Here is a 26,213-nt window from a genome sequence, read left to right on the forward strand (position 1 = left end):
TTCTGGTGAAATAACAGCCTGTTTAATTAGGTTTTGAAAATATAAATTTAGAATTGCAATGACACAGATTTTTGAATCATTAACTTTATTTGTCACTCTATATTGATATTGGTCCATTTTCACACGAACAGTAGCAATCATCCACTTCCACTTAATATTCTACAGAATGAAGCTGTAGCATACACAAACCAGAGTAACTTCACAGGGGGAAAAGTTAGGGAAATAAAAATATTTTATATTCATGCTTCAAGATATCCCCCATAGATTTGTTTTTGTATATCTAATTACAAGCAGCTATACTCCACAAAGCTATATTCTCCTGAAATCAACATAGTATTTTTAATATTTTTAATATCTCTACTAAACCACATGGATCACCAAACTTGCAGAAGAGATTAAAAATAGCTAGCCTGCCAGTCACACACACACTTCCAAAACTAAGCGATTGTATAAGCATATGCAGTATTTTTGGGCTACTCTTAGTTAAAATCTTCCCTCCTCTCTCAGAGATATTTACATCAGATTAAGACATTTACAAATTGTTCATAGTGAATAACAGCTCAACTAGGATTTATCTATCCTGTGCAAGGAACTCAAGCATTTAAAAGCTTCTCTAAGAAACCCAGTGCATTCTCCAACATGAACAACACAACTACTCTAAGTGGTTTACATTTCTTTCAGTGCATATTTCCAAATGTATTAAATGGAATGAAATTACAATATTAAATAACTATGTCAACAATATTTGAGCATATTATGGAATCTATATTACAATTCATTTTGTGTCAACACTATAAATCACTCTAAAGAAACCATAGGCACACACACAACACAGAACAAAAATCTATGTCTTCTTTGCAATCAATTTAAGGTATACTGTTTACTTTAAACCACACTAAAAGATATACTTTAACAGAACAACCAATACCAAACCTGCTGTCTAAGTCTAGCACAAGGAAAACTCAATCCATTCGAATCTTCTGGTTTGTCATCCTATAAATGATGCTATCATATCCAGGATCCATATTCCAAATGTTGTAAGAGACGATAATCACAGCCAAGGCCAAGCCGATCATAATCCACAGTACCATGTTGAAAACCACTGAATACTCCAAATTATACTTATATGCAAGGTTATAGGGAATTTCGGTAATCTACAATGAAGAAAGGAAAAAATATCAAGAGGAAAGAACTTTCGGATTAGAAGAATTATTCTGATTTAATGTCTATGATTTGCTGTCTAACAGACACTTAGGAATTCCTAAGTGGAGTAAAAGCTACCTATCTAGCCTTGGAGGAGGCAAGAATGGGTCGCTTCCTGGAGAAGACACTGGCATTGCTACTCACAGAAGGAAGTCCAACTTCGTGAGAAGATTCAGTGGTAAGCAATGCAACCGAAGGTTTGCAGCTCCCATGATCCAGTAAGCCTAGCCTCCAACAAAAACTTCTCTGTTTGTACCAAGAGACACGGAGAAGAGTATCTTCACCAGAATGGACAACTGTGGCATGTTCAGACAACAGGGCACGGAGCAGTAAAATCACTCCACTCCATGATATTTTAAAAATCGACACTGAGCACAGAACACCCAAACATGCATGCAGTGTGGTTCCATTCGGACAGAATTCAAACCTGGGTAAATTGAAGCACTGTTTAAGACTAAATAGGCTGGATATGGTAGAGCACACCTTTGATCCCAGCACTCAGGAGACAGAAGTAGCAAGATCTCTATGAGTTCGAGGCCAGCCTGGTCTACAATAGTAAGTTCCAGGCTAACCAGGGCTACACAGAGAGACCCTGACTCAAAGCAAAAACAAAGACAAAAGATGACAGTGCAGAGGATGAGGTGGGCAGGGCCAGCTGGTGAGGAGACACGAGGGCGGGGTGTCTGGCAGTGTTCCTACGGCTCCCACCCCTGGCGTGCTGTGCAGACTCAGCAGACAGGCCTTTAAGCTGCTCTTCTGCTGCTGCTGCTGCTGCTTTGATTTTTCTTTTCCTGTGCTAAGGAACCAATCTAGAGCCCGTGGACGCAAATCTAGAGCCTGTGGACACTTGGCAAGTATTCCATACAACCAAAGTCTTTTTTGTTGAGATGGTTGACTTGCTTTCCAGCCCTAGCTGGCCTGGATTTTACAATCCCTCTGCTTCCACCTCCAGAATTATGGGGCTACAGTTGTGTGCCCTCATGCCTGGCTTAGTTCCTTAAACTCTTGCCACTGCTTAAAGTAACAGAAGACTGATTTCAACTGGAGAGAGGAGATGATGGGCTCACAGATACGTGCATTTTCCTGCAGGGAGCACAAAGTTGACCCGAAGGATTTTACACTGTCAAGCACCTATTTCTTGGATTTATGTACATTTACTAAATCAGTTCCTTTTCACATCCATTTTGAGTGTATATGTAGTGCATAGAAGTGTGCAATGCTCACTACAGCCTAATCTGAAACCATCACACACTCAGAAAAACCCGACTCACATGGGGCCTCTTGTCCTCTGTGTAGCTGGGGACACCAGTGTACATCTAAGGGTACTGTGAATGCAGGAGAGTGATGGGCCCTGATAGCAGGCGCCCAACCAAACTGAAATGATATTCCAAGGAATGGTTTATACCCAATTATACATGCACTCCTGTTAATCAGTTCTAAGTGCTATTTTATGGGTTATACCCATGTTATTTGATGCTCTTGGGGTCTAATTTTGATGTCTGTTGCTTAAGCTATACTGAACTCCATGTCGGTTAGCCTTCCCCATGTTTTATACTCAAACAGTCTTAAACAGATACCCTTCCATCTCAGCTCAATCTGGAAGGCAACCATCTCCAGGCAGGCACCTCTGGACTGTCTGAAATTGGTACTGGCTATATATAGCTTTTTGACTCCAACTCCCACACTGATCCTTAGGACTGAGCATGGGGGACCCTGTAAATGGGTCCAAAGGGGAACGTATAGAAATGGCTGGGTAGCTGATGGCAACAAGTGGAGCTAACCAGCTTCACTTTTCTTAGACAAAGTCTCATGGAGCCCTGCCCAGGTTAGCTCGCGACCTACTCTGTAGCCGAAGATGGTTCTTAAGTCCTTGATCCTCCTGCTGCTTCTACCTCCCAAGTGCTGAGATTACAGGTGTGAACTGCCATGCCAGGCTAGTAACATTCTTAATTGTGTGCTGCAATGGAGCCCCGCGCCGTTCTCCATCACTGCCTAGTGTGCTGAGGCTTTGTGTGTGTGTGAGACCATGCACCAGACACACATTTTACCATGGCCATCCAGCTTCTCTCTGACCCTCTGTGTCAGTGGTTCTCACTCTTCCTAATGCTGCGACCCTTTAATACAGTTCCCCATGCTGTGCTGATCCCCAACCATGAAACTATTTTCATTGCTACTTCCTAACTGCTATGAATCGTAATGTAAATATCTTGTATTTTCTGATGGTCTTAGGTAACCCCTGTGAAAGGGTCATTCAACCCCAAAGGGGTTGTGACTCAGGTTAAGAACCGCCTGCTGCTCTATGTACTTTTAGTCGAAGCAAGAAAGCAAGATCCATACTGAAATACTGATAAGCGAAATCAAAATTATAAAGAGGTGTATGCAAAGAGTCCCAGAAAAATGAGGGACTGGGTCACAAAAATAATGTCTCTCTAGAAGAGCAGAATCCATAGTGGAGAGAGGCATTAACTTCCGATGGCTCCTTAGCATTAATAATCTTGCCAGCAGTGACAGGTTTCCTTTCACTCTCCACTCAAGAATTTATATTTTACCTGACGGCAAGCCCAGGGAACCTAGGATCACCGGCAGAAGCACAAACCTAGCTGACTGGGAAAGCTAAGTCTTCACTGAAATTCTTTCTGGTTTACTAACTACTCATTCATGTCACCTATAGCAACATAGAATTTCATCCTTTGTTCTTCTGTTGTTTTGTTTTTTTTTCTGCAGGGAGGTTATCGAGGCAGGACTGACCTCAAGCTCATTATGTAGTCAAGAATGATCTTGAACTCCAGAGCCTCTTGTCTTTACCTCCCAAGTGCTAGGATTATAGGCCTACACCACCACCCTCAGCTCCAGGATTTCTAACTTTTTTTAAAATAACTTATTTATTCTTATTTTATGTACATTGGTATTTTGCCTGTGTAAGAGTGTCAGATCTTGGAGTTACAGACAATTGTGAGCTGCCATGTGGGTGCTGGGGATTGAACCTGGGTCCTCTGGAAGAGTAGTCAGTGCTCTTAACCACTGAGCCATCTCTCCAGCCCCGATTTCTAACTTTTTAATTACATTTTATTTATTTTGTGTCTGTGTGTTTGTAAGTGTGTGGGTGTGGAGGTCAGAGGTCAACTTCCAAGAGTCCCTTTGTCTCTTTCTATCATGTGGGTTCTGAGACTTGAACTCACTGAGCAATCTTGCCAGTAGCCCAGGGTTTTATTCTTTTTGTTTGGTTTTGTTTTTCTTTGTGTAGCCCTGGCTGTCCTGGAACTCACAGAGATCCACCTGCCTCTGCTTCCTAAGTGCTGGGATTAAAGGCGTGCATTACCACCGCGGGCACAGGGTTTTATTCTTTAAAGTAAATTAATCTCATAGTTTTATTTTTATTTTATTTTTTTATTTTTTTTTTGGTTTTTCGAGACAGGGTTTCTCTGTGTAGCTTTGCGCCTTTCCTGGAACTCACTTGGTAGCCCAGGCTGGCCTTGAACTCACAGAGATCCGCCTGGCTCTGCCTCCCGAGTGCTGGGATTAAAGGCGTGCGCCACCACCGCCCGGCAATCTCATAGTTTTAAAACAGGATCTAAAAACACACTCACCTCTTCTTCTACTTCAAGGATGGTCCTTGACTTCCTCACAAGGGAAGTGTCAAATGATTTGACAGTCACTAACTCGACCACTGCATTCCCACCATAGAGACTGTACATGTCATCTGCAAACTGAAAGTCAGTTATTGACATTATGATAAACGGCAAAATACATACATTTTGTTTACATTTGTATTTTGGGTTAAGAAATATTTTATAAAATTGTTCCTTGGTATCCACTGGGGACTGGTTCTAGAACTTCTACAGATTATAAACTCTATACTCCTACATGAAATGGCATAGTATTTTCTATGCTTAGGAATTATTGAAATGCTATGTGGATGGTTGTTATATTATTGATTAGGGACTAATGACAAGAATTATGAATATAAATCTCATATACAAAGTATTGTTTCAAAACATATATACATTGTGAAATGGGTAAATTAGCTAGTTAACATATACACTACCTCACATACCAATCATTTTTGTGACTGGTCAAATATACATTTGTTAGAATTATTTGTAGCTTTACAAATAATTGCATAGTATGTAATATTAATACCTATTAATACAAACATGTATAAGCTTTAATGTACAGTGTCTAAAACAGGAAAGCCTTACTGGTTTGCTTATGTTAAAAGTCAGTAAGAGTTAAGCTTTTTTTTTTTTTTTTTTTTTTTTTTGGTTTTTCGAGACAGGGTTTCTCTGTGTAGCTTTGCGCCTTTCCTGGGACTCACTTGGTAGCCCAGGCTGGCCTTGAACTCAGAGATCCGCCTGCCTCTGCCTCCCGAGTGCTGGGATTAAAGGCGTGCGCCACCACCGCCCGGCTAAGAGTTAAGCTTTAATATACATTCAAATATTTAAATAAAATTGGAGACTGAACTTGCTGGCATGTAGATTTGGGAATGAAAGCAGAAAGGGACATGAAGGACTCTGTCCAAGTGGTCTTTGGTTAATCATGGACAACTTCATTAGCTCATAGTGCTTCATGGACATTTCAGACGGGGATGATGAAAACATTCTAGAAATGGACAGTGTATGAATACACTCACCACCACTGAGATAGACTGAAGAGTGGTTAAAATGCTATGCTTTAGGCCACATATGTTGTCAGAATCCACAAACACACAACACTGCCACCGCTAGCACTGGAGATTACACACACACACACACACACACACACACACACACACACACACACACGCACACACGCTTCTGTGGTTTTGTTTTGATTTTACTGAGGATTGGTTGATTTTGATCTTTTGAGACAGGGTCTTACCATGAAGTCCAGGGAGGCCCGAACCTTGTGATTCCCCTGCCTTTATCTACAAGTGCTGGGATTACAGACATATGCTACCACACCTTCTCCCTATATACACCTCGGATCCTACACCATTCTTTTGTTGTGATGGTGCTGTTGGGACTTGAACTTAAGGCCTCATGCACGCTAGGCGAGCACTCTAACCCCAAGCTATATTCTCAGCCTGACCCCTCACTATTTTTATACACAATAATTAGAGAACCTTCAAAACAAGTCAAGTAAGACTTCAGCTGGATGGAGGGTGTGGCTCAGTGGTAGACCACTTGCTTGATTAGCATGTGTGAGACCCAGAGTTCTACGCTTACACAGAGAAAAAAGAAACAGCTTCAATCAACAGCATTCCACAAAAGATTTTTCCATGAAGAGACTAAAATGGTCACACACCAACCTCTCTTATACCAGTAACATTGGTATTTACCTTTTGGAGAGCATCCACAAGGATCCTAGAAGCATCCCTGAACTGTTCAGAGTCTTCCCCATAGCGCTTCCCAAGTTCATCCAAACCCGCCAGCTCCAGTGAATACAAGTCGGGAGAATGATCCTTGGCTAGATGCTTATGACGAGACAACTTAGAACAAAAGATAACAGAAATGAGATGCTAAACACAACCAAGTGAGGTTGTACACTGGAATAAAGGAGACGGCCCCAGCCACCGCCACAGTGCACTGCACCACAAAACCAGTTTAACAAGGCAGCGAAGAGAACTCCCTGAAACGGCTTTCTGATCAATCCAATACAAATCCCGTTGCTTAATTTTAAAAACTTAGACATGATCCCGGCGCTCAGGAGTCACAGGCAGGAAGATCTCTAAGTTCAAGGTCTACAGAGTGAGTTCCAGGACAGCTAGGACTACACAGAGAAACCTTGTCTGGAAAAACCAAAAAGTGAAAACACGAACAAACAAAACTTGGACATGAGACAAGGCCCGAGGCAGTAACTGGTTGGACTGATACAATCCAGGAATTGCTGAACCAGCCTTCCTCCTGCATACCCTCCCAGACCTCACTGGCCTCTGGCACTAAGCTTTCTAACTTCCTGAAGCAAGCCCTGGTAAAAAAGGCTTGGGAAACTACTTCACAAGCTAGCAGACAACTAAGAAGATCCATTTCAGTCATGAGGATGATTTTAAAAAGTGAGTTCCAGGACAGTCAAAGCTACACAGAGAAACCCTGTCTCGAAAAAATAAAATAAAATAAAATAAAATAAAATAAAAAATAAAAATAAAAAGCCTTCACCAAAAGGTAACTTGTAGATAGATTTCTTTCATTTTTCCACTTGGTTGACGCTATTACTCGCCCTAACTGTTGTTCCTATTTTTGATCCATAGCTACAGACATAGTAATCAAGTCTCAGTGTCTGACGAGGAGTAGATGGCCAAATTGCAACTACAGCAGGACAGTTTCATTCCCAGGACTATGTTCTTTGAGGATTTATGGCCTCTCCTGAAGGCAGAAATGCCAAAGAAATGACCACTAACATGGGACAGAACTCAGCACTCCACCCCCAGCACTAGTTTCTCAGTTTCCATGGGATCATAAATCTGGGGCATGCTTAAACTTTCCCACTGGCTTCCTTCTCATTGAAAGATTTCCTCGGCACTGAACCGAACAGAACTTGAAAGCTCGAGCAGTCTACTTACCAAACTCGAAATGTCACGGAGCACTTGCAGTTCCGAAAGAAAGAGCAGGTCAGCCTTCAGAGACCAAGATACACGTTAGAGATCGTACCGTCATCGAGCCAGGAAAGTACAACACAGTACGAGCACCAACCAAGTCAAATCTACTATTCCCCCCTTGGTAGATTACTGTAATGGAAACTGAGGCGGCTCAGGGGTAGAGAATTGCTTAGTATGTGCAAGGCCCTGGGCTCCAGGCCAGCACCAGGAAAAGCTGCATCTAAACCATTCTTTGCTAACTAACGAACAGGTGATGGCCACTCCCCAGTACAGTGACCACCACTTAACAGCTCTACTTCTGATGGAACCGTGCCTGAGCACTGACACTGCTGTGGTTTGCCCTCAGGGGACCCAGGGATCCCATACTATCTTAAGTCCTGCAAGTGGACCAGCTTGCTTCTTGCCTTGAACACTTTCCAAAGCAGAGAATTGAGAATGGTGGTGGTTCCTAGCCACCATAACAGCTCTAAAGGACAAGAGCCAAAAGTAGGGATGGCTGTCAGGCGTGGTGGTGCATGCCCTTTTAACCTCAGGACCCCAGAAAAGAGAGGCAGGCAGAGCTCTGTGAGTTTGAGGTCAGTGGCATCTACACAGTAAGTTCCAGGCCAGCCAGGGCTACACAGTAAGTCTGTATCTCAAAAAAAAAAAAAAAAAAAAAAAGAAAAGAAAGAAAGAAAGAAAGAATGTCTCTCTCTACTGCAATATCCTAAAAAATGTGACTCCATATTAGCAATGGCTATGGATAATGGCATCAGGTCACCAGGTCTACACAGCTCAACCAGCCACAAGAAGACTGGATTGTGGCTTGTCTGGATCAACTGGGAACACTGGTATGAGAACGTAAAAGTATTTATATGCCAGGCGGTGGTGGTGCACGCCTTTAATTCCAGTACTTAGGGAGGTAGAGGCAGGTAGATCTCTGTGAGTTCGAGGCCAGCCTGGGCTACAGAGTGAGTTCCAGGACAGCCAGAGCTACACAGAGAAACCCTGTCTTGAAAAACCAACCCCTGACCCCTGCAAACAAAGTGCAAGCTAGAGAAAGGCGTTGATTCATGAACACTATGCCAAGGGAAGGAAGAATGCACTCCAGCAGTAACTGTGCCCAGTTTTTCATTTTCTACACCTTTCAGTCTTGCTAAAGTTTCGAGTAGCACGTGGAATGGGAATTTAACAATGGCATTCATTTATGCTCTCAACCACTCAACTACTTACTTCGTTATTCCTACTCAGAGAATTGAGGGGAAGAGAGTTGAGAACGGAGTTTTCTTGAAACAGGCGATTACGTAGCTGCCGTAATGTGACTGAAAGATCTTCAAAAACGGAGTTTGCTTTCCCCACCATATACACTCTCTACAAGAAGAATCCAGAACTCTGGTTAACTGCCTGCTGTGGATTCATTCCAACATACAGACTTTGTATAGATTTCTTTATATAAGTACTTTAAGATTGTCATTAAATAACACTTCTTTATATCTTTATTTATAAATTAAATAAAAACTCTGTTACTTACTTCCTCACTGGGAGCCAACTGCAAAACTACAGGAGTTTCTTCTGAAAATAAGGAGTGAATGGAATTTGCAACACCGTCAAGAGTAAAAGGAACTGCCTGAAATGCAAGAGGGAAAGTGCAGTTAGCTTGTGAAACAAAGTGAAGAGAAAAATCCAGAGGGCATAAGCAAGGAGCCCCGGGGGGAAGAAGCATTTTACATTATTATTGCTATAGAGTAACTGTTTGTATATTAACTGATGGGTTTCATCATGTCCACGCTTCCATATATGCTCTGAGTATGAGGCCATCCATCTTCTACCATTCTACCATCCTTCGCCCTCCCTTCTCCTCTTTCCCCAGGGCCTTCCCTAGTCACTCTACTATTTTTTGGTTGTCTCTTTTCTTTTTGAATTCTGCTTTCAACATGAGAGAAAACATGTAATATTTCACTTTTGGAGTCTGGCTTGTTTCGCTTAATGCAACCACTTCTTGTTCTACTCATTTTTTTTTCTGCAAATGACATGATTTTTCATTCTTCTTTATGGCTCCACCATAAATTTGTTGTGATTTTTTTTCACATAATATATTTTGATCATGTTTTTCCCCCTCCCCAAACTCCTCCCAGATCGTATCCACCTTGCTACCCACCCAACTTTATGGTCTTTATCTTTTACCTTTACCTACTAAGCCACCTCCCCAGCCCTATCAAAAGACTTATTACTTGTGTGTGTGCTTGTATGTATGCACATGCCATGACATATATGTAAAGGTAGAGAATTTTGCCTTTACATGGGTTCCGAGGATTGAACTCGGGCTGCCAGGCTTGCATGTTCACTGAACCTTCTTGCTGGCCCCAAGAGCTGTTTTTTAATTTGAATTAAAAAATTTATTTTATTTTATTATTGAATGTGTATGGGTATTTTGCCTGTATGTATGTCTGTGTACCATTTGTGTGCCTGATGCTGGAGGAGGCTAGAAGAGGGCGTTGAATCTGGAATTACAGATGATTGTGAGCTGGCTGCCATGGGGTGCTGGGAATTGAACCCAGGTCCTTTGCAAAAGCAGCCACTGCTCTTAATTGCTGAGCCATTTCTCTAGCCCCTTGAATATATTAAAGTGCAACGTACATATAATACAGTATCTAAACCCTGGGATAAATAGATTAGCAAACATTTACAAATGGGTACACTCTCCTAACCCAACTAGATTAAGGCACAAAACACCAGCAGAGCCCCCAAAGCACCTACCTCTATCTTTAGGGGTAACCAAAATGGGGACAACTATGCTATGCCACGTTTGTTCTGCCCTACACTATTTCAAACTGGCATCAAACTTATTACGTAGCTTCATTACAAGGCCTCAAACTTGCGAACCTCCTGCCTCCACTTCTTAAGTGTCTGAATTACACTGTACCAAGTATGTTTTGGTTTTAATGGAGATATCTTGGTGACTTTTCTTCCAGTAGTTCTGTTTACTACTTAAAGGTCACTGTCTATAAGCAGCAAATGAATGCCAAGGCAGTACAGGAAGAAATGAAAATAAGTAAAGAAACCTTATAGATGAAACACCAGTATTCAAACAGTGGTGGACCACAGAAGCTTCCTAGTGAGGTCACAAAATCTGAGCTTGCTTTATCCAGCAGGGCTGCATGATAGGATGATTCGGCCATGGGCGTGGTTACCAGGTGTTTAGAAGGTTCTACATTTGGCTGTACAGCGTGCTTTGATCTTGCAAGGGGAAGGTCTTTTGCCTCTCCCCTTGGTATATTATAAAAAGCCCTTTTGAATAAAACTCTGGGCAGTTGGGTATTGACCCAGGGCCCTCCCGAAGCTACCCTGTGTCTCTGTCTTTCTCCTCATTGTCTAGGTCTATCTTTCTATCTGATATTTTCTCATTCCTCTCTCCTCCACCTAAGAACTCTTCGAAAGGTGGGAGCAGGTCGGAGCTGGATTCCAGCAGACTCCCATACCAAAGGCATCAATTTCAGGATTCTATGACTCGAACACACACGTTGCTTTTATCTTACATCAAGATGCATATTAACTCTTCCCAAACTTCTAAAATGAGGTCACAAGAAACTGGAGAGGAGCAAGAGCAATCAAGCTTACAAAAGCATGTTGTAACTAGCCTCTGCAAGTGCCTGTCTTTTGTGAACACACTGCTCACCTCCTCAGGCTTGGGTGGGAACACATATGACACAAACTTGCCTACCTCATTTCACCTATTGCAGTGGTTCTCAACCTTCCTAATGCTGTAAAACTTTAATATTGTTCCTCATGTTGTGGGAACCCCCCAACCATAAAATTATTTAGTTGGGCCAGGCGGTGGTGGCACACGCCTTTAATCCCAGCACTCGGGAGGCAGAGCCAGGCGGATCTCTGTGAGTTTGAGGCCAGCCTGGGCTACAGAGTGAGTTCCAGGAAAGGCGCAAAGCTACACAGAGAAACCCTGTCTCGAAAGAAAAAAAAAATTATTTAATTGGTACTTCATAACTGTAATTTTGCTATTGTTGCGAATCATAATGTAAATATCTATGCCTTCCAATGGTCTTAGGTGACCCCTGTGAAAGGGTCAGTCAACCCACAAAGGGGTCATGACCCACAAGTTGAGAACCACTGGCTTAATAGACCAGCACTTGGGTCAGGAAAGTTGAAGACTGAAGGATATGCCCTTAGCAATCAACCTGGAGAAGCTAATGAATGAATTAAATATCAGATTGGGAAGGAAAATAGTTATATAGACTAAAAATATGAGACTAAGCTCAAAGAGTGGAAAGCCTGGGTGGTTGGAACATAGCGACTGCTTTCTCACACTGTTTTAGACAGCTATGCATGTTTGTCCAAGAATTTCTCCATCAGTATCACTTGAAACTACAAGTTAGCTGACAAAAGGAAGCCATGCCAAGCAGAATTCGAAGGTACTTTTGCCTTTAGATTGTGTGGGCTCTGTGCTCTGACCTTCTGTGTCTTTCCCCATTTTCTTCCAAGAGAAATACAAGGAGCTGATCACCGTCAATCAATACAGTGAACTCTTGTCAAGTGAGGCTAGTCTGCTCCAAAATGTTTAGTGTAGGTGGGGCTCAGCTGGTGAGAGCTTAGTGTACATGAAGCCCTGGGTTCAATACACTGGTGGTGAGGGTCTTGGCATCACAGAGTTCAAGGCCAACCTGGGCCACATGAGACCTTGTCTCAAAAAACACATTTGGGGTTCTACCTATGCTATTAAACTTTAAATGGTGTTCTGGATTTTATACATTTATGCATAAATGAAATACATGGTGATCTTCGAAGAAATCACATAATAAATTACAGAAACACCTGGCGAAGAGAATGTGCCCTTTGACCTTCACTGTTCTCTCTTTCCATTTTCCTTGCATTCACTCTGCAAACTTCTCTGCTTTCTTTAGCTCATTAACGTCCAATCCTAGAAATCTACAGGCGGGCACATGCACTCACAGCTGTACGCCCCCTTCGGACCACTTCAACTGTACCTGCAGCTTTTAAATATACTGAGCGTTTATCAATATTCAGTTCTAAGTAACTTAGAAATTTCTGGTGACTTCCTTTCTCTTCAACCCATGAAGTATTTAGGAGTGTACTGCAACCATGTTTTCCTTGTTTACAAATGGCTGTTCAAGAGTTGCATAGTGTGGTTTAAGGAGAAACAGCTCTTGCCTCGCCTGCCTCTCATTTCCCACTCCTCTGAGGCATTCACGTTCATGTCCCTTCAATGGTCTCCTTTGTTTTTATCACTCTAAATAAAACATTTTCATTACCTCATCTTGATTTTTTAGGCAACATCCATTTACCATCCACTACCAAAAATGAAATTAGCTTTCCCATATCACCAACCACAGCCCACTCTCTGCCCCATCCATCCTGTTTCAATCACTCCACCCAACTGCAAAGGTTACATGAGAATTCTGTAGAATTGGCATTAAACCAGTGATCATTCATTCTTAGGACTATGTGAATCACTTCTGCAGCCTAGCTTTCTACTACACAATCACTGCTTTTCTGTTCTTGCTTTCTGCTTCACAACAGAAATGATGAGATTTCTGCTTTGTGTGGTGAAAACATTTAAAAGCTGATATACAATTTAAAAATGTGCACTATATTTACGCTGGTTAGTGTTCTGCCAATTTGATACAAGCTAGTGTCATCTGGGAAGAGGGGACCTCAATTGAAAAAAATGTCACCATCAGATTGGCCTCTAGGCATGTCTGTGGGGCATTTTTTTTTTTTTTTGAGACAGGGTTTCTCTGTGTAACTTTGGAGCCTATCCTGGAACTCGCTCTGTAGACCAACCTGGCCTTGAACTCACAGAGACCCGCCCACCTCTGGCATTTTCTTGATTAGTGATTCACGCAAGAGGGCCCAGCCTCCCGTGGGCAGTACCACCCCTGGACAGGTGGGCCTTCGTTGTATAAAAAACAAGCTGAGCAAGCCATGGAGGCAAGCCAGTGAGCGGTGTCCATGCCCTGTGCTTCAGTTCCTGACTTGAGGTTCCTGATGGATTGCAACCCATAAGCTGAAATTAGCCCGCTCCTCCCCAAGTTGCTTTTGGTCATGGTGTTTCTCACAGCAGTAGAGAGCAAACCAAACAATATTGTTATTATAATCACCATCATTCTGTGCATTATATCACTAAAGCATGCTCCAGTAATGCTACTTCTAGAGATGTATCTAAAGGTTTGCTATTTATTATGTTTTTAATTTTATGTGTATGTGGGGGGGGGGCTGAATGTATGTATGTGTAACATGTGTGTGCAGGTGCCTGATGAAGCCAGAAGAAGGGATAGGAACTGGAGTTATAAGCTGTTGTGAGTGGCCTGATGTGAGTGGGGGGAGAACTGAGCCCAGTCCTCTGCAAGCGCAGCAAATGCGCTCAAGCACTGAGCCATCTCTCTAGCCCATCGGGCACATATCTAAAGGAAGTAGAAATCAGGATGCTAAAGAAATCCACTCTGCTTCCATGTTCATTGCAGCACTAGTCACAGTAGCAAAGCTATGAGAGCAAAGAGTGTCTTTATAAAAATGGATAGAGAGAATGCCCTAGGGCTGGGGCATAGGTCAGTGGTAGAGTATTTGCCTAGTGTACAAGCCATCCTAGGTTCTATCCCAGTACTGAAACAGAAAAAAGGAGAAAATGTAGCATATATACACAATAGAAATACCATTTAGCCCTCAAAGAGCCAGGGGAGGGAGGCGGTGGATGACACACAGCGAGATTTGTCCTTTGTGACAATATGGGTAAGTCAGAACATTATATTAACTGAACTAATCCTGGTGTTGAACAAATACCATGATCTCACTGATGTGTGGGATCTAAGGAAGCTGATTTCACAGAAGTCAGGAGCAGCATGATGTGTTATCAGGACCGAGGGGGAAGTGGACAGGGAAAGGGCATGCTGGTCCAAATACATGGGGTTTTGGTGTCTTTGAGACAGGGTCTCATTATGCTACCCACGCTTGCCTCAAACTCACTATGTAGCCCAGGTTGGCCTCAAATTTGCAGCACTCCTGCCTCAGCTTCCCAAGGGCTGTGATTATACAGACATTGGTTCTTTATTGTGTGTTCAGGTCTGCCTTGTGGTCTAGTTCATGGCTGTGTATGTATTTGTGTGTGTGTGTGTGTGTGTGTGTGTGTGTAGCTGAGAACTGGACCTAGGCTTCCTGTACACTAGGCAAGCACTCCACGACTGAGCTATGAATACATTTCCAGCCCACATGGTTTTTGTTTCTGTAAACACGCCACATGTACTTGGAAACAGGACCACAGCAAAGTCTAAAAAATTTTCTCAAAGTGAGCACAGATCAGTTTACAATATAATGCAATTAGAAATTAAAACAGTAATTATTGAAAAAGAACTCATACATTTGGCAATGAAAAATATCTATAAGTAACAAATGAGTTAAAGAATCACAATCTACATTATAAATCAAATTATAAATTAATTTAAATATAAATTAAATTAAAACATAAACAAAAATACCACTCATCAAAAATGTCCTCTAATTGCTTCATAGTAAACATTCTTTGCCTTTATGTTCCAGTTTTCCTTTATGTGTTTTGTTGATGTTATTTTTGCAGTGCTGGGGATAGGACCTAGGCTGCACCATCCACTACACCTTCAACCTTAACACATCTGCAAATTTCTGACATTGATCTGTTAACCATAGGTCCAGGAGAATGTTTTCCTCACCTGCTTTATTGTGTTCTTTTCCCCTTCAAGTTGCAAATTCAACTCACCTTCAATTTTCTTCTTCTTTTCTTTTCTTTTTTTTTTAAGACAGGGTTTCTCTGTGTAGCCCTGGCTATACCAGAACTCTCTCTGTAGCCCAGGCTGGCCTCAACTCACAGATCTGCCTGCCTCTGCCTCCTGAGTGCTGAGATTAAAGGCGTGCATCACCATGCCCAGCTCACCTTCAATTGTCAATCAAAGGAGCCTTGGTTGTGGAGGTGCCCCCCAGGGTAGATTATCTGAATTTGGAAGCAACCTCTCTATACCTGTAATTCTGACTTTTTTCAGGCAATTCTTGGGACCTCACAATCAAGAATGGCAAGCCAGCCCTTCTGGGGCAGCTGGAGTTTTACTAATCTTCTTCCCAAGAACAAACGAAAGCATTTTATGGCCCCTAGCCTTCTGTCGAGAGTAAAATTTCAGTGTCAGCGCCTGCTCATGACATTTCCTCTTTGGCACCCTGTCATGTCACTGGAGGTGGCCTTGAAGAACTTAGGCTTGTGCCCTTCTGAACTCGCTGCCTCTTTTTGCTCTTGATTTGAAAATGTAAGCCGTTAGCTTCCTGCTCCAATCACCATGTCTCCACCCTGCCATCATCGACTATTATCCCTCTGGAACCATAAGTCCCCCAGACCTTCCCTTCTAGAAGTGGACTTGGTCGTGGTAGTCTATCATAGCAATAGAAAAGTAACAGGAGGCATATCTCTTAACTTAGAACTCTCCTCCACAGAGTATGGCCAACTTCCAGTAAGCGTACAATCACCATGGATTTTTTTTTTAAAGAAACTACTTCCAAAAGAATTTAAGCCGGGCGGTGGTGGCGCACGCCTTTAATCCCAGCACTCGGGAGGCAGAGCCAGGTGGATCTCTGTGAGTTCGAGGCCAGCCTGGGCTACCAAGTGAGTCCCAGGAAAGGCGCAAAGCTACACAGAGAAACCCTGCCTCGGAAAACCAAAAAAAAAAAAAAAAAAAAAAAAAAAAAGAATTTAAAAGGAAATTGTGTTTTAGAGAAGTTGCACTCAAAATAGAGGTGTGTTTAGAATATAATTCATTTTTTAAATGAGAGAACAAGCAAGATAGTAGAGCCTTCAAAGAGAGATACAGACTAAAATTACATGCGCGTGCACGTATTCATGGAGACCCTGGGATAAGACTGCACAGGAAGTAGTCAAGAGAGTAAGACTAATCTTGGGAGCTGTCGACACATTACACAGAAATCATTTGCATTCATGTGAACCGACAGGAAGTTTTCCAGTGCCTCCAATTACTCTAAGAAATACTCACATTCTCCAAAGGGTAGGAGATGACACCGCCCGCGGGGAGAGCCAGCTTGTCCACCCCCTTCACCATCACCAGAATGGTTGCCCGTGGCCGGTGGAACAGGTTACCCACCGCAAGCCCTGGCCAAGACAGGTCCTAAATGTTGAAAAGCACAAAACAGTGCTTAATTCTCAAGTATGGAAACTGTCTCCCCAGGAACATCTAATAACAGAGTGAAGGCTTCTGGGATGACCCCGGCCTGGGCTTTCAAAGGGGAAGTAAGCATCTTCTCGAAACAACAGCTACAGTCTCCGAAGCGGCAGCGTGAATGTCTGCCGCCTTCTTATCGGAAAGTATGCTCACAACTTTTGTGTCAAAAAGCAAGCGAGCAAACAAACCCGTGTGCTTTGCATTTTGCAGACTATGCAAGCGAGCAAACAAACCCGTGTGCTTTGCATTTTGCAGACTATGAACTATTGTCTCGTCCCTGCATCCTTTTTCCTTTATGTGCAGCCTCACTTTTACCTTGCAGTGACAGCCACAAGTATCAAAACGTTCTCTACTAAGCACTTTATATATAAAATTCCTTTAACAGTGACTCATGTTAATTTACTAATAATTATTTATGAAGCTTTTTTTAACAGCCATTTGTGGTCAAATTTAAGCTCGTAGAGAACTAGGTACAAATTTCACCCTTCAGTGTAAACAACCAATCCTGCTTAAAGGAACTTGAGCTCATGGGCTGTACCCACAGCCCAACTGCCAAGCAGTGCCCAAGCAGAGCTGTTGGTTTTGAGAGTGCTTGGAGTCTAGAAGTGACTGATGATATCAGCAGCCAGGTTAAAGTGGCAAGAGAGTGTAACAAGACAGAGCAAGTGGCATCTCCTCCTCCTCAGCTTCAGGCCTCTTGGAGCGAATGGATCCAGGCCACTCTACTACCGCTCCATCAGTAGCCAGGGCCTACTACAGGTCAGAGCATCATTCTAGGAAAACATAGCCACTGGCTGCATTATTCTAACCTCAGATAAGATATGTAGGCATTTTAGCATTTGTAGCAAATCTATTTCCTGCACTAAAAAAAAAAGATACAGCCTATTAATAGCAGCACACCTGTAATATGTAAATTACTACATGTCAATTAAAAATAAAAATATACTTAACATACTAGATAGATGCATCCACACACATAAAGGTTCTCACAATGATGAATGCATAGGTATACTGATAATGATATATGAAGACTTGGTTTCAGGAACACTTACCTAAGATTACCTCAAATACCAATGAGTCTTTAAAGTTTTGTAATCTGTGGCAAATGTACCTGTGTGTTTGTTGCTATCTTTGACTATGGGAAGAAATCAATAAAAATGTTTTAGAAGCAGTTACAATAATTTTTTTAAGTACACATACTTCTTTCACAGAGAAGCCCATGGACAGTGCAGCCACATCTGGGATTCGATCTCCTGGTATAGGCCAATTTCCATTTCGGAAAACAACAGACCCTGGTGATCTTAATATGCTAAATTCATTCCCTAAAACACCTGAGGAGAAAACAGATCAGTAAATGAATTATCATTGTTATAAATCTTTCATATCCACCTTGAAGTTTATTAAACATAAGACATTTCCCCCATTCCTCACTGGCTGAACATGCTAAATTATGTTTGGACAAAATACTGCATCGTAAACATGGAGAAGTCTGGGGCGGGATGCTGGGGATGGAACACCAAGTCTTCACGGCACAGGCACGCGTGCCACGGCAGATGTGGAGCGGCTAGTCCCAGACTGAAGCTGTACCCCCAGCATCAACACCATTTTCCCCACAGTATCACTCTAAGAATTTAAGTACATATATGATGTCGGAACAGGGTACAGTGCAAGAGGATTTCCTTTTTAAAATTTTAAATTAGCAAATATCTCTGCATGATGACTTTCATTATGGTATTTTTATAGATATATAATCCTCTCACTCCCCCATTCCCACTGACCCCCTTCCTTCTTCTTAACTAGTCTCTTTCTAGCTCCATGTCTTTTGGGGGGGAACCACCAATGAATTTAACAAGGTCTGCAGACAGGAGCATGAGTGAAGGATTATTTACAGGTGTATGGGTACTTTACCAGTGGCTACACCAAGAAAATCCCCCACCCCGGCAACCATTAACTGCTTATAGTTCCTCAGGGATGGGTGGGGCCTCATGAGACTCCTCCCTCCCCCAGCTACTGCTAACTGCCTCTAAATCCTCAAGGAACAGTGAGACTTCATGAGCCCTCCACAGTACATGGCAGGAAGTTGATGGGCCCAATCTTGTGCATCTAATTACAGCTGCTGTGGGTTCAAGACTGCCATGTCGTCATGCCTGGAAGACAGTGTTCCTCAATAGCCCTTCTGCTGGCTCTTACATTATTCTGATGTATTTGTTTATTAGACATGTATACATTCCTGAATGCATGTTTGTGCTTGGTGTCTCAGAGGTATCAGATCCCCTAGAACTGGAGTTTCAGATGGCTGTGAGCCTTGGAGGAGTGAGAGGGTTTTACTACTGATGTAGATACCCTCCTACAGATGGCCCTTAACAAGGGACCGTGACAGTTTAGCAAGAATTAGAAATCACTGATAGTTCTCTGGAACTGAAAAAGCAAAAAAGCCAAAGCCCTGGTCCTAAAAAGGAAGGAAACCTGAAATCCTGGAATTATTCTGTCATCAGACTTCTCTATAATATGCAAATATATGACATTCTTATTTTACTATAAGACTCTGGAAGGCCAGGACATCTTTAGAGGTTAGGATATTTTAGGATACAGCATGTTTCCTTATACTTCACAGGCAAAATAGGAAAATGAGGATTATCAAGTGTGTGTGTGTGTGTGTGTGTGTGTGTGTGTGTGTGTGTGCACGTGCATGTGAGCACATATGTTACCATATTCAGAAAACTAAGTCCAGGAACAGAACCAATGCAAAGAAGAAAGCCAAGAGGTCAGAGCTAAGAGCTAAAACCTTACCCTTCCTCCTGCAGTGGTCCTACCTCTCCGAACCAGAGCTACCCCTGTGTTAAAGTCTTTATATAGAGTTCCTGTTCTGCCTTCTCATTGGTTGTAAACCCAACCACATGACCGCCTCGTCACGGCCTGTCTGTATAGACCTCCAGGTTTTCCATGATTGGTATTGAGATGAAAGGTATGTGTATCCAATACTGGCTGTATCCCTGAACACACAGAGACTTACCCAGCTCTGCCTACCAAGTGCTGGGATTACAAGCATACGCCACCACTGCCCTGCTTTCCTATGGCTTGCTGATAGCTCTGACCCCTGGGCAAATTTATTTATTAACATACAAATAACATTTTAATACAAATAAAATATCACCATATTTCCCCTTTTCTATTTTAATAAAAAGAAAAAAAGAAAAAGCTTATAACTAACATAAGAAAAACTATATACAAAAGTACAATAACTATATACAATATATACAAGTAATAAATACCTAAACAATGTCTAGTTCATTTGTATTTGACAAATTCAGAGAAAATAATTCCATTATCTATTCTATTGTATCTAATTCACTTTCTATCCTAATTAATCGTCAACTATAACTAACTAACCTTCAACTCCCTCAGAGACCCAAGAAGGAAATAGTATTAGCTAACAAAAAAATAAAAACAGGAAGTATATGCAAGCAACTTCCAAAAAATTGTGAGTTGACAGAAACACAGAACGACAAGTAGCTAATGGAAACTGAGTCCAAAAGCAATCTTGGCCAGGCCTACTATGGAAAGAGAGGCTTTGGTGAGGCCTTGGAGGTGTTACTCCTTGACCTCAAGAAAGACATGCTTGAGCCTACGCTATGTGAGTGAGGTAGGGAGCATTAAGGGTCGGTGTTTTGGTTTCACAGTATTGACAGTAAAGAAAAGACCTCAGGCTGGGGCAGGTGCAGGAGGACCAGTTAGGAATTTCAGTTCAGCCCAGGGCCAGAGGAGGATTTCTAAACTCTCAGCTGAAGGCAAATGGAAAAAACGTAGCAGAATGGAATGGTGTCTGTAACCACCAGACGTCTTGGTTTGTTACCCAACAGCAGTACTGCACATAGCCTTCAGGGCGAATTCAAAGCATACCACCTCAGGCACCTTGACAGTCAGCCTTGCTTTGGAAAGGCTGGGAAACAGGCAAGCCTACACTTTCCAAGCACGCACACATTTCAGGAATATAGCTGCACTTGGAGACAGCTTTGCTCTGAGATGTGGCCCCACGCCTTCAACCCCCTTGAGCCGGCATGACGTAACTGCCTCAGCTTTGTGGTTAAACTCAACCATAGCTGCACAAACTCCTTTACTAGCCCACTGCTTTGAAACCCTTAGTTAGGTCAAAAGAAAGGTGATCTTTTCCAGACTTGCATCACATCTCAAGGATGCCTGGCAGACAGCTGTCCTCGAATGCTACCAGTGATGGGGGAATGCCACCTCAATTAGAGCCGCTCCATTGTCCTAGCATCCTAGTTCTTTGAAAACTTTTCCCTTGTCCTGAACCGAATAGGCTTCCATCCCTCCAGTCAGTCTCCAGATGAGCTGTCCCCAGCTTCACAGAGAAAGCCCAGAGATTCCAGGCCACCGGCTGGCTCTCACCGAAAGTCCCTAGGCATCTCTCTTCACCTCTAGCCATGAGAGAAGAGTAGTCTAACAATCTGTTCAGCTTTCTTCCATCCACCCAAGAAATGATTCACTTACCATTTATTAATCCAGCTTTTTGATAGCTACATATCAACAGATAAGTGACTATAGGGAGGTAGGCAGAACAAGATGTCCCTGCATTATCTAAGCTACCGGGAGGCAGGGATCTCAGTGTCTTGTTCCTATGTTCCCGAGGCTGAGGAGAGTGCCTGACACACAATTGCTCCGTAAATGCCGCTGAGTTGATGAGCGAGTAAAGTCACACCTGGAACTACAATTTCCCCCTCTCCTGGGCGCAAAACCAAGTCCTAGGTGCTGCCATTCTGAACTTAGAACCATCAAAACCTCTCTCTACCAGTGTCTTGCCCAAACAAAAGCATCTCTAAATCAAATATGCTTCCCTTCAGGGGAAGAACCTAGGAACCGTACAGTTCACCCCTCTGCTTTCTTGCTTCATCTCATGCTGCCCGCTTTGGCCCCCAGTCTGTACCCACACCACTGAAACAGCCCACCAAACCCTAAAACACAATTCTCAGCCCCTAATCACCTAACTTCCCCACACATCCGACACTGGCAGTCCGTCTCTGAAATCCCATCTTGGCCTTGATAAAGACAAGGCCCCTGCCTTCCAGTTCCGAGCTGCTGCCGAGGATTCATCCTGTTCAGCTGTGGTGCCAGGCTTTGAAGATCAGCTCTTTCAACATAAAAACGGAAAGCAGCCCACACATCGACCTGTCTGTATAATACATATGGTACACGTGTGTACAATAATTGGTGACAAATCTGTACTGTATTACAAAACACATAAAAAGAAATTTTAACCTCTATAATATAATCCGATGTAATCAGGATACAAACCCAAGTTTAAAACATGACCATTCCTATTTAAAACAAAAGGATTTTGAAAAAAAGACATACATGGAAATTCTAGTCCATTCTTCCAGTGTTCAACTGAATCAGGCAGCATACTCCACTTGAAAGATCAGAGAACTAACCCAATTCTTCGTCATGCTACGACTTGAGCCCATATACCCCTAAGGCTGCAAACACCCCAAACACTGCCAGCTCCCAGATTTTGATTCCCAGTCTCGATCTCCCCCAGTCTTAGGCCTCCACACTCACCATTCTATTGACAGCTCCTTCTAGGTCTCACTGCTCCCCTCGACTCAACAGTTGCTTTGAACCTGGACTCACTAACTTTCCGACCTCTGCTGTCTCCTTCCCACCCAGCCACTGGAACAATTCCTCTTTAAATCCTTCTGCAGCACCATAGCAATCAGCCACTGCTTGCAGCTGCTCTTTTTCATAATAATTTCCTGAATTCCCCCCCCACCACCACCACCACAGTCGTCCCTCGCCAGGTTTGCTAAAGCTGGCTGCCTATTACTCCGTCATTCTACCCTCAGATCCAGCTTTCTCTTCATATTTTCAAAATACAAATCTAGCCAGGTGGTGGTGATGCACGCCTTTAATCCCAGTACTCGGGAGGCAGAGCCAGGCAGATCTCTGGGAGTTTGAGGCCAGCCTGGGCTACAGAGTGAGTTCCAGGACAGGCACCAAAGTTACACAAAGAAACCCTGTCTCAAAAAACCAACCAACCAACCAAACAAACGAACAAACAAATAAACAAAAAAAAAAACCCAGCAAATCTGTTTATTCACCCCTCTGCTTAACTGCTGGTGCTCATTCCCTAGGGTCTTGCAGGGAAATCCAAAATGTCCCCTGGACATCTCACTAATTTGATTTCTGAGATCTCAACACTCTCTGCTCTTCAGCTCTCATATCTCTGTGCTCCTCTCCATATGCTGTTCTCCTAGATTATTTTCCCTACCTCAACCTTTCACATATTTTTCTTGGGAGGCACCTCCCCTGGGGAAAGTTCCTTGAGCCTCTCCAGTGTGGGTTTAGAGTCAATGGCCCTCCCTTGGGGAACTCCACTGTCTTGTGCAGTGAGCTTCTATAAGTGATAGCTGGAATCAATCAATTTAAAAAAGGGATGGTGGCTACTTCTGTCGTTGAGGACATCAGTCACCCAAATCAACTCCCTCCTTTACATTATAGCTCTTACAAATTCCATGGGCTAACTCTTGGTCCTTCTTCACCAGGCTAAGTATCTGAACTTTTTCAAATATGTCCCAGAACATGGTATTCATAGCCCAAGTTCCCTAGTTCTCTCTAGTTCCCTAACACTGTTTTAAAAGTAAACAGTGAAATCAGAGTTCTTAATGATGTTTTCCACTAACCACACTTAGTCAGTGTGGAAAATAATACTGTATACTCACCTGACAAGACCCAGCAATGCAGAAGCTCTGATTGTTATATGAACTAGACCATTTTTAGCAAGGATAGCATGCCCAAACCACGTAGAGAAACAATTATTTTAGCTCACACAAAAACCGAACCCAAATCCTAAACCTCAGTGACTCGAAATGAGATAGAGCTGGACACAGCGGCACTCAGAAGGCAGACAGGCAGATCTCTGCATTCAAGGCCAGACAAGACTTCAAAAGATGTCAGGCATGATATTAAAACATGGAATTTCAACAAATGCCCAGCTAAACCATGGTGTCCACGGGAAGGTTTTGTTTTTAACTTTGAAAACTGAATTGAAACAAAATAATTCTCCCAAAGTATATTTGTGTGTGTGTGTGTGTGTGTGTGTGTGTGTGTGTGTATACATGTATGTATATGCATGCATGTGGAATCCAAGGTCAACCTCCAATGTCTTTCCTCAGGAACTGTCCACCTTGTTTTTCAGACAAGGTCTCTCACTGAGACATGAAGCTCATGCATTAGCTATAGTGGCCAGCAAGGAACTTCTAGTGATCCACCTGTCTCCACCTCCCCAGCCCTGAGATTATCAGCACATACCACTTTTATTTTATATGGGTGCTGGGGTTCAGACTCATGTCCTCATGGTTTTGTGGCAAGCACTTATCAAATACTTCAAGAATTCCCAAAGTATCTTGATAAATAAATCAGAATGGCTTTTCCAGAGCCAACAACAGAGAGGAAAAGACCCTAACATTTTGGAGGCCTGGGAATATTTATAACTATTAACACAGAACACTGGGCACCTCCAGGGGCGGAGAAGAACTTCGGTTTTCAAAAACATCACTTTCAGCTCCCATTCCAAAAGTAGGACCTCCCAGCAGCTCACACAGCACAGGCGTGAGGTATTGAGGTATTCTTGCCACAAAACATCCATTTCTCCAAGGTTGTTCTCCACTTTACTTGTTTTTTTTTTCTAGACAGGGTTTCTCTGTGCGGTTGTCCTGGAACTCATTCTGTAGACCAGGCTGGCCTAATACTCAGTGATCCGCCTGCCTCTGCCTCCAGATTTCTGGGATTAAAGGTGTGCACCACCACCCCTGGCTCCACTTGACTTCTTGTTCGATACTGTCTGCAACCCATCTCAACCCCGCTACTCCCAAGTTGTCACACAGCATACCCTCTACTTGGAAATCAACCGATCTGCCTTCAAATCCAGCTTTGTTACACACTACCTGTGTCATGCCAGCTTGATTTAAAACTGCGAAATGAGGAAACTCTCTTCTAAGGATTACTGTAAAAAGAAATGCATTATCACATGATTCGCAAGCCACAGGCCAAATGTTAGCTCATTTCCACTCTTCTTGTTCTATGTTAGAGAACCTAGGTTCCACTAAGAAAGCTACCATTTATTTGACATGTGACCCTAAAAGCATGACTCACACCCTTGTCTCCAAATCCTTCAAATTGGGAACTGTAATCAATACTGAGATTGTCTGCGTTCACCTGAAGAAATAATCATATAAAAAAACGATGGAGGCAAATTTGAGGGAGGCAAGGTTTCATCCGTTGTTAATAACATCATTAGAAACGGAGGCGGCGGGGGGGGGGGGGGGGGGGACAGCAGCCGGAGGCGGCTAAGTCGTTGGCCGATCTTCCCTTTTTGGTAGTGGGCTGTGGTTCAACGGTGTATTGAGAAACGCAACCCGTCCTCCGAAGGGCCTTGAACGGGGAAGGTGTGACCGGCAGACGGGAGGACAGAGTCCCATCCGGCGATGCGCCTTCCCTCAAAAGGCTGATGCCGGCTCTGGAGCCTCCCAGGTGGCCCTGCCCGGCTCCAGAGACCACCAGGCCGCGCCGCCCGGGCCAGATCACAGACCGGAGCCCCGAAGAGGGCCGCCTAGCCCAGGCCGCCCCCACTGCGGCCCCCGCCTGCAGCCGCGCCCGCCCAGGGTCCCCACGCTCCGCGGCCTCCCGCACTGCGCCCTGGCTGCTCACCCGTCACCAGCAAGGACAGGAGAGCGACGAACAGAGCCATGATGCCACGGCAGCTGAAGCGGAGATGGGCTACACGAAAAGGGACGCTGGGACTCGAGGGAGCACCGCAGCCCGACCGGGTGACGCGCTCCCGAAGGTTCCGATTCCTAGGCCCCACCCCTTTAGCCACTCCAGGACTAGGTCTCGGCCAATCGCCAACTACGCCGCTACACAGGAGAGACGTAGCCGGGGAAACGTCAGCTATTGGGGCAGGGCCTAATGTGATGGGTGGAATTCTCTGCCAATAGGAGTCAAGGAATTTAAGAGCAGGGCGGTCCTGCCCCGCCGGCCCACAGTGACCGGTCACGAGATGAAGGGTAGGGCCGGCGGTAAGAGCAGGTGGCCCCACCGGTTGCAGGTTCTCGAGAGCCCACTGTGAAGGTACCTCCCAGGTGTGCACCCTTTGCCCAGCCTCGGGTGACGATCTCCGGCCCGGGTGTATGTCTTTCCCGATCTTGTGCCCCCCTCCTGCT

The 26,213-nt window shown here is 43.6% G+C and overlaps 1 protein-coding gene across 1 annotated transcript; it reads right to left on the reverse strand.

Annotated features, from left to right (window-relative positions):
* Atp6ap2 (ATPase H+ transporting accessory protein 2) lies at positions 1-25,867 on the reverse strand. The gene is made up of 9 exons (XM_059250275.1): positions 25,702-25,867; positions 18,181-18,311; positions 16,795-16,926; positions 9,288-9,383; positions 8,990-9,127; positions 7,742-7,795; positions 6,521-6,670; positions 4,791-4,910; positions 1-1,154 (listed from the first exon to the last, which is right to left on the reverse strand). The coding sequence occupies exons 1-9, from the start codon at positions 25,739-25,741 to the stop codon at positions 963-965; spliced, it is 1,053 nt and encodes a 350-aa protein (XP_059106258.1). The 5' UTR covers positions 25,742-25,867; the 3' UTR covers positions 1-962.
* Between the last annotated feature and the right edge of the window lie 346 nt (positions 25,868-26,213).

The sequence above is a fragment of the Peromyscus eremicus genome, chromosome X, assembly GCF_949786415.1.
Source record: "Peromyscus eremicus chromosome X, PerEre_H2_v1, whole genome shotgun sequence".
Lineage (NCBI taxonomy): Eukaryota > Metazoa > Chordata > Mammalia > Rodentia > Cricetidae > Peromyscus > Peromyscus eremicus.

Excerpts from the sequence above, each read along its gene's own strand:
- Atp6ap2 (XM_059250275.1), bottom strand. The coding sequence starts at position 25,741 with ATGGCTCTGTTCGTCGCTCTCCTGTCCTTGCTGGTGACGG. Across the intron at positions 16,927-18,180 it reads TGGGCTTCTCTGTGAAAGAA|GACCTGTCTTGGCCAGGGCT; the intron begins GTATGTGTACTT and ends TTCAACATTTAG. Across the intron at positions 9,384-16,794 it reads TCTCCTACCCTTTGGAGAAT|GCAGTTCCTTTTACTCTTGA; the intron begins GTGAGTATTTCT and ends CTTGCATTTCAG.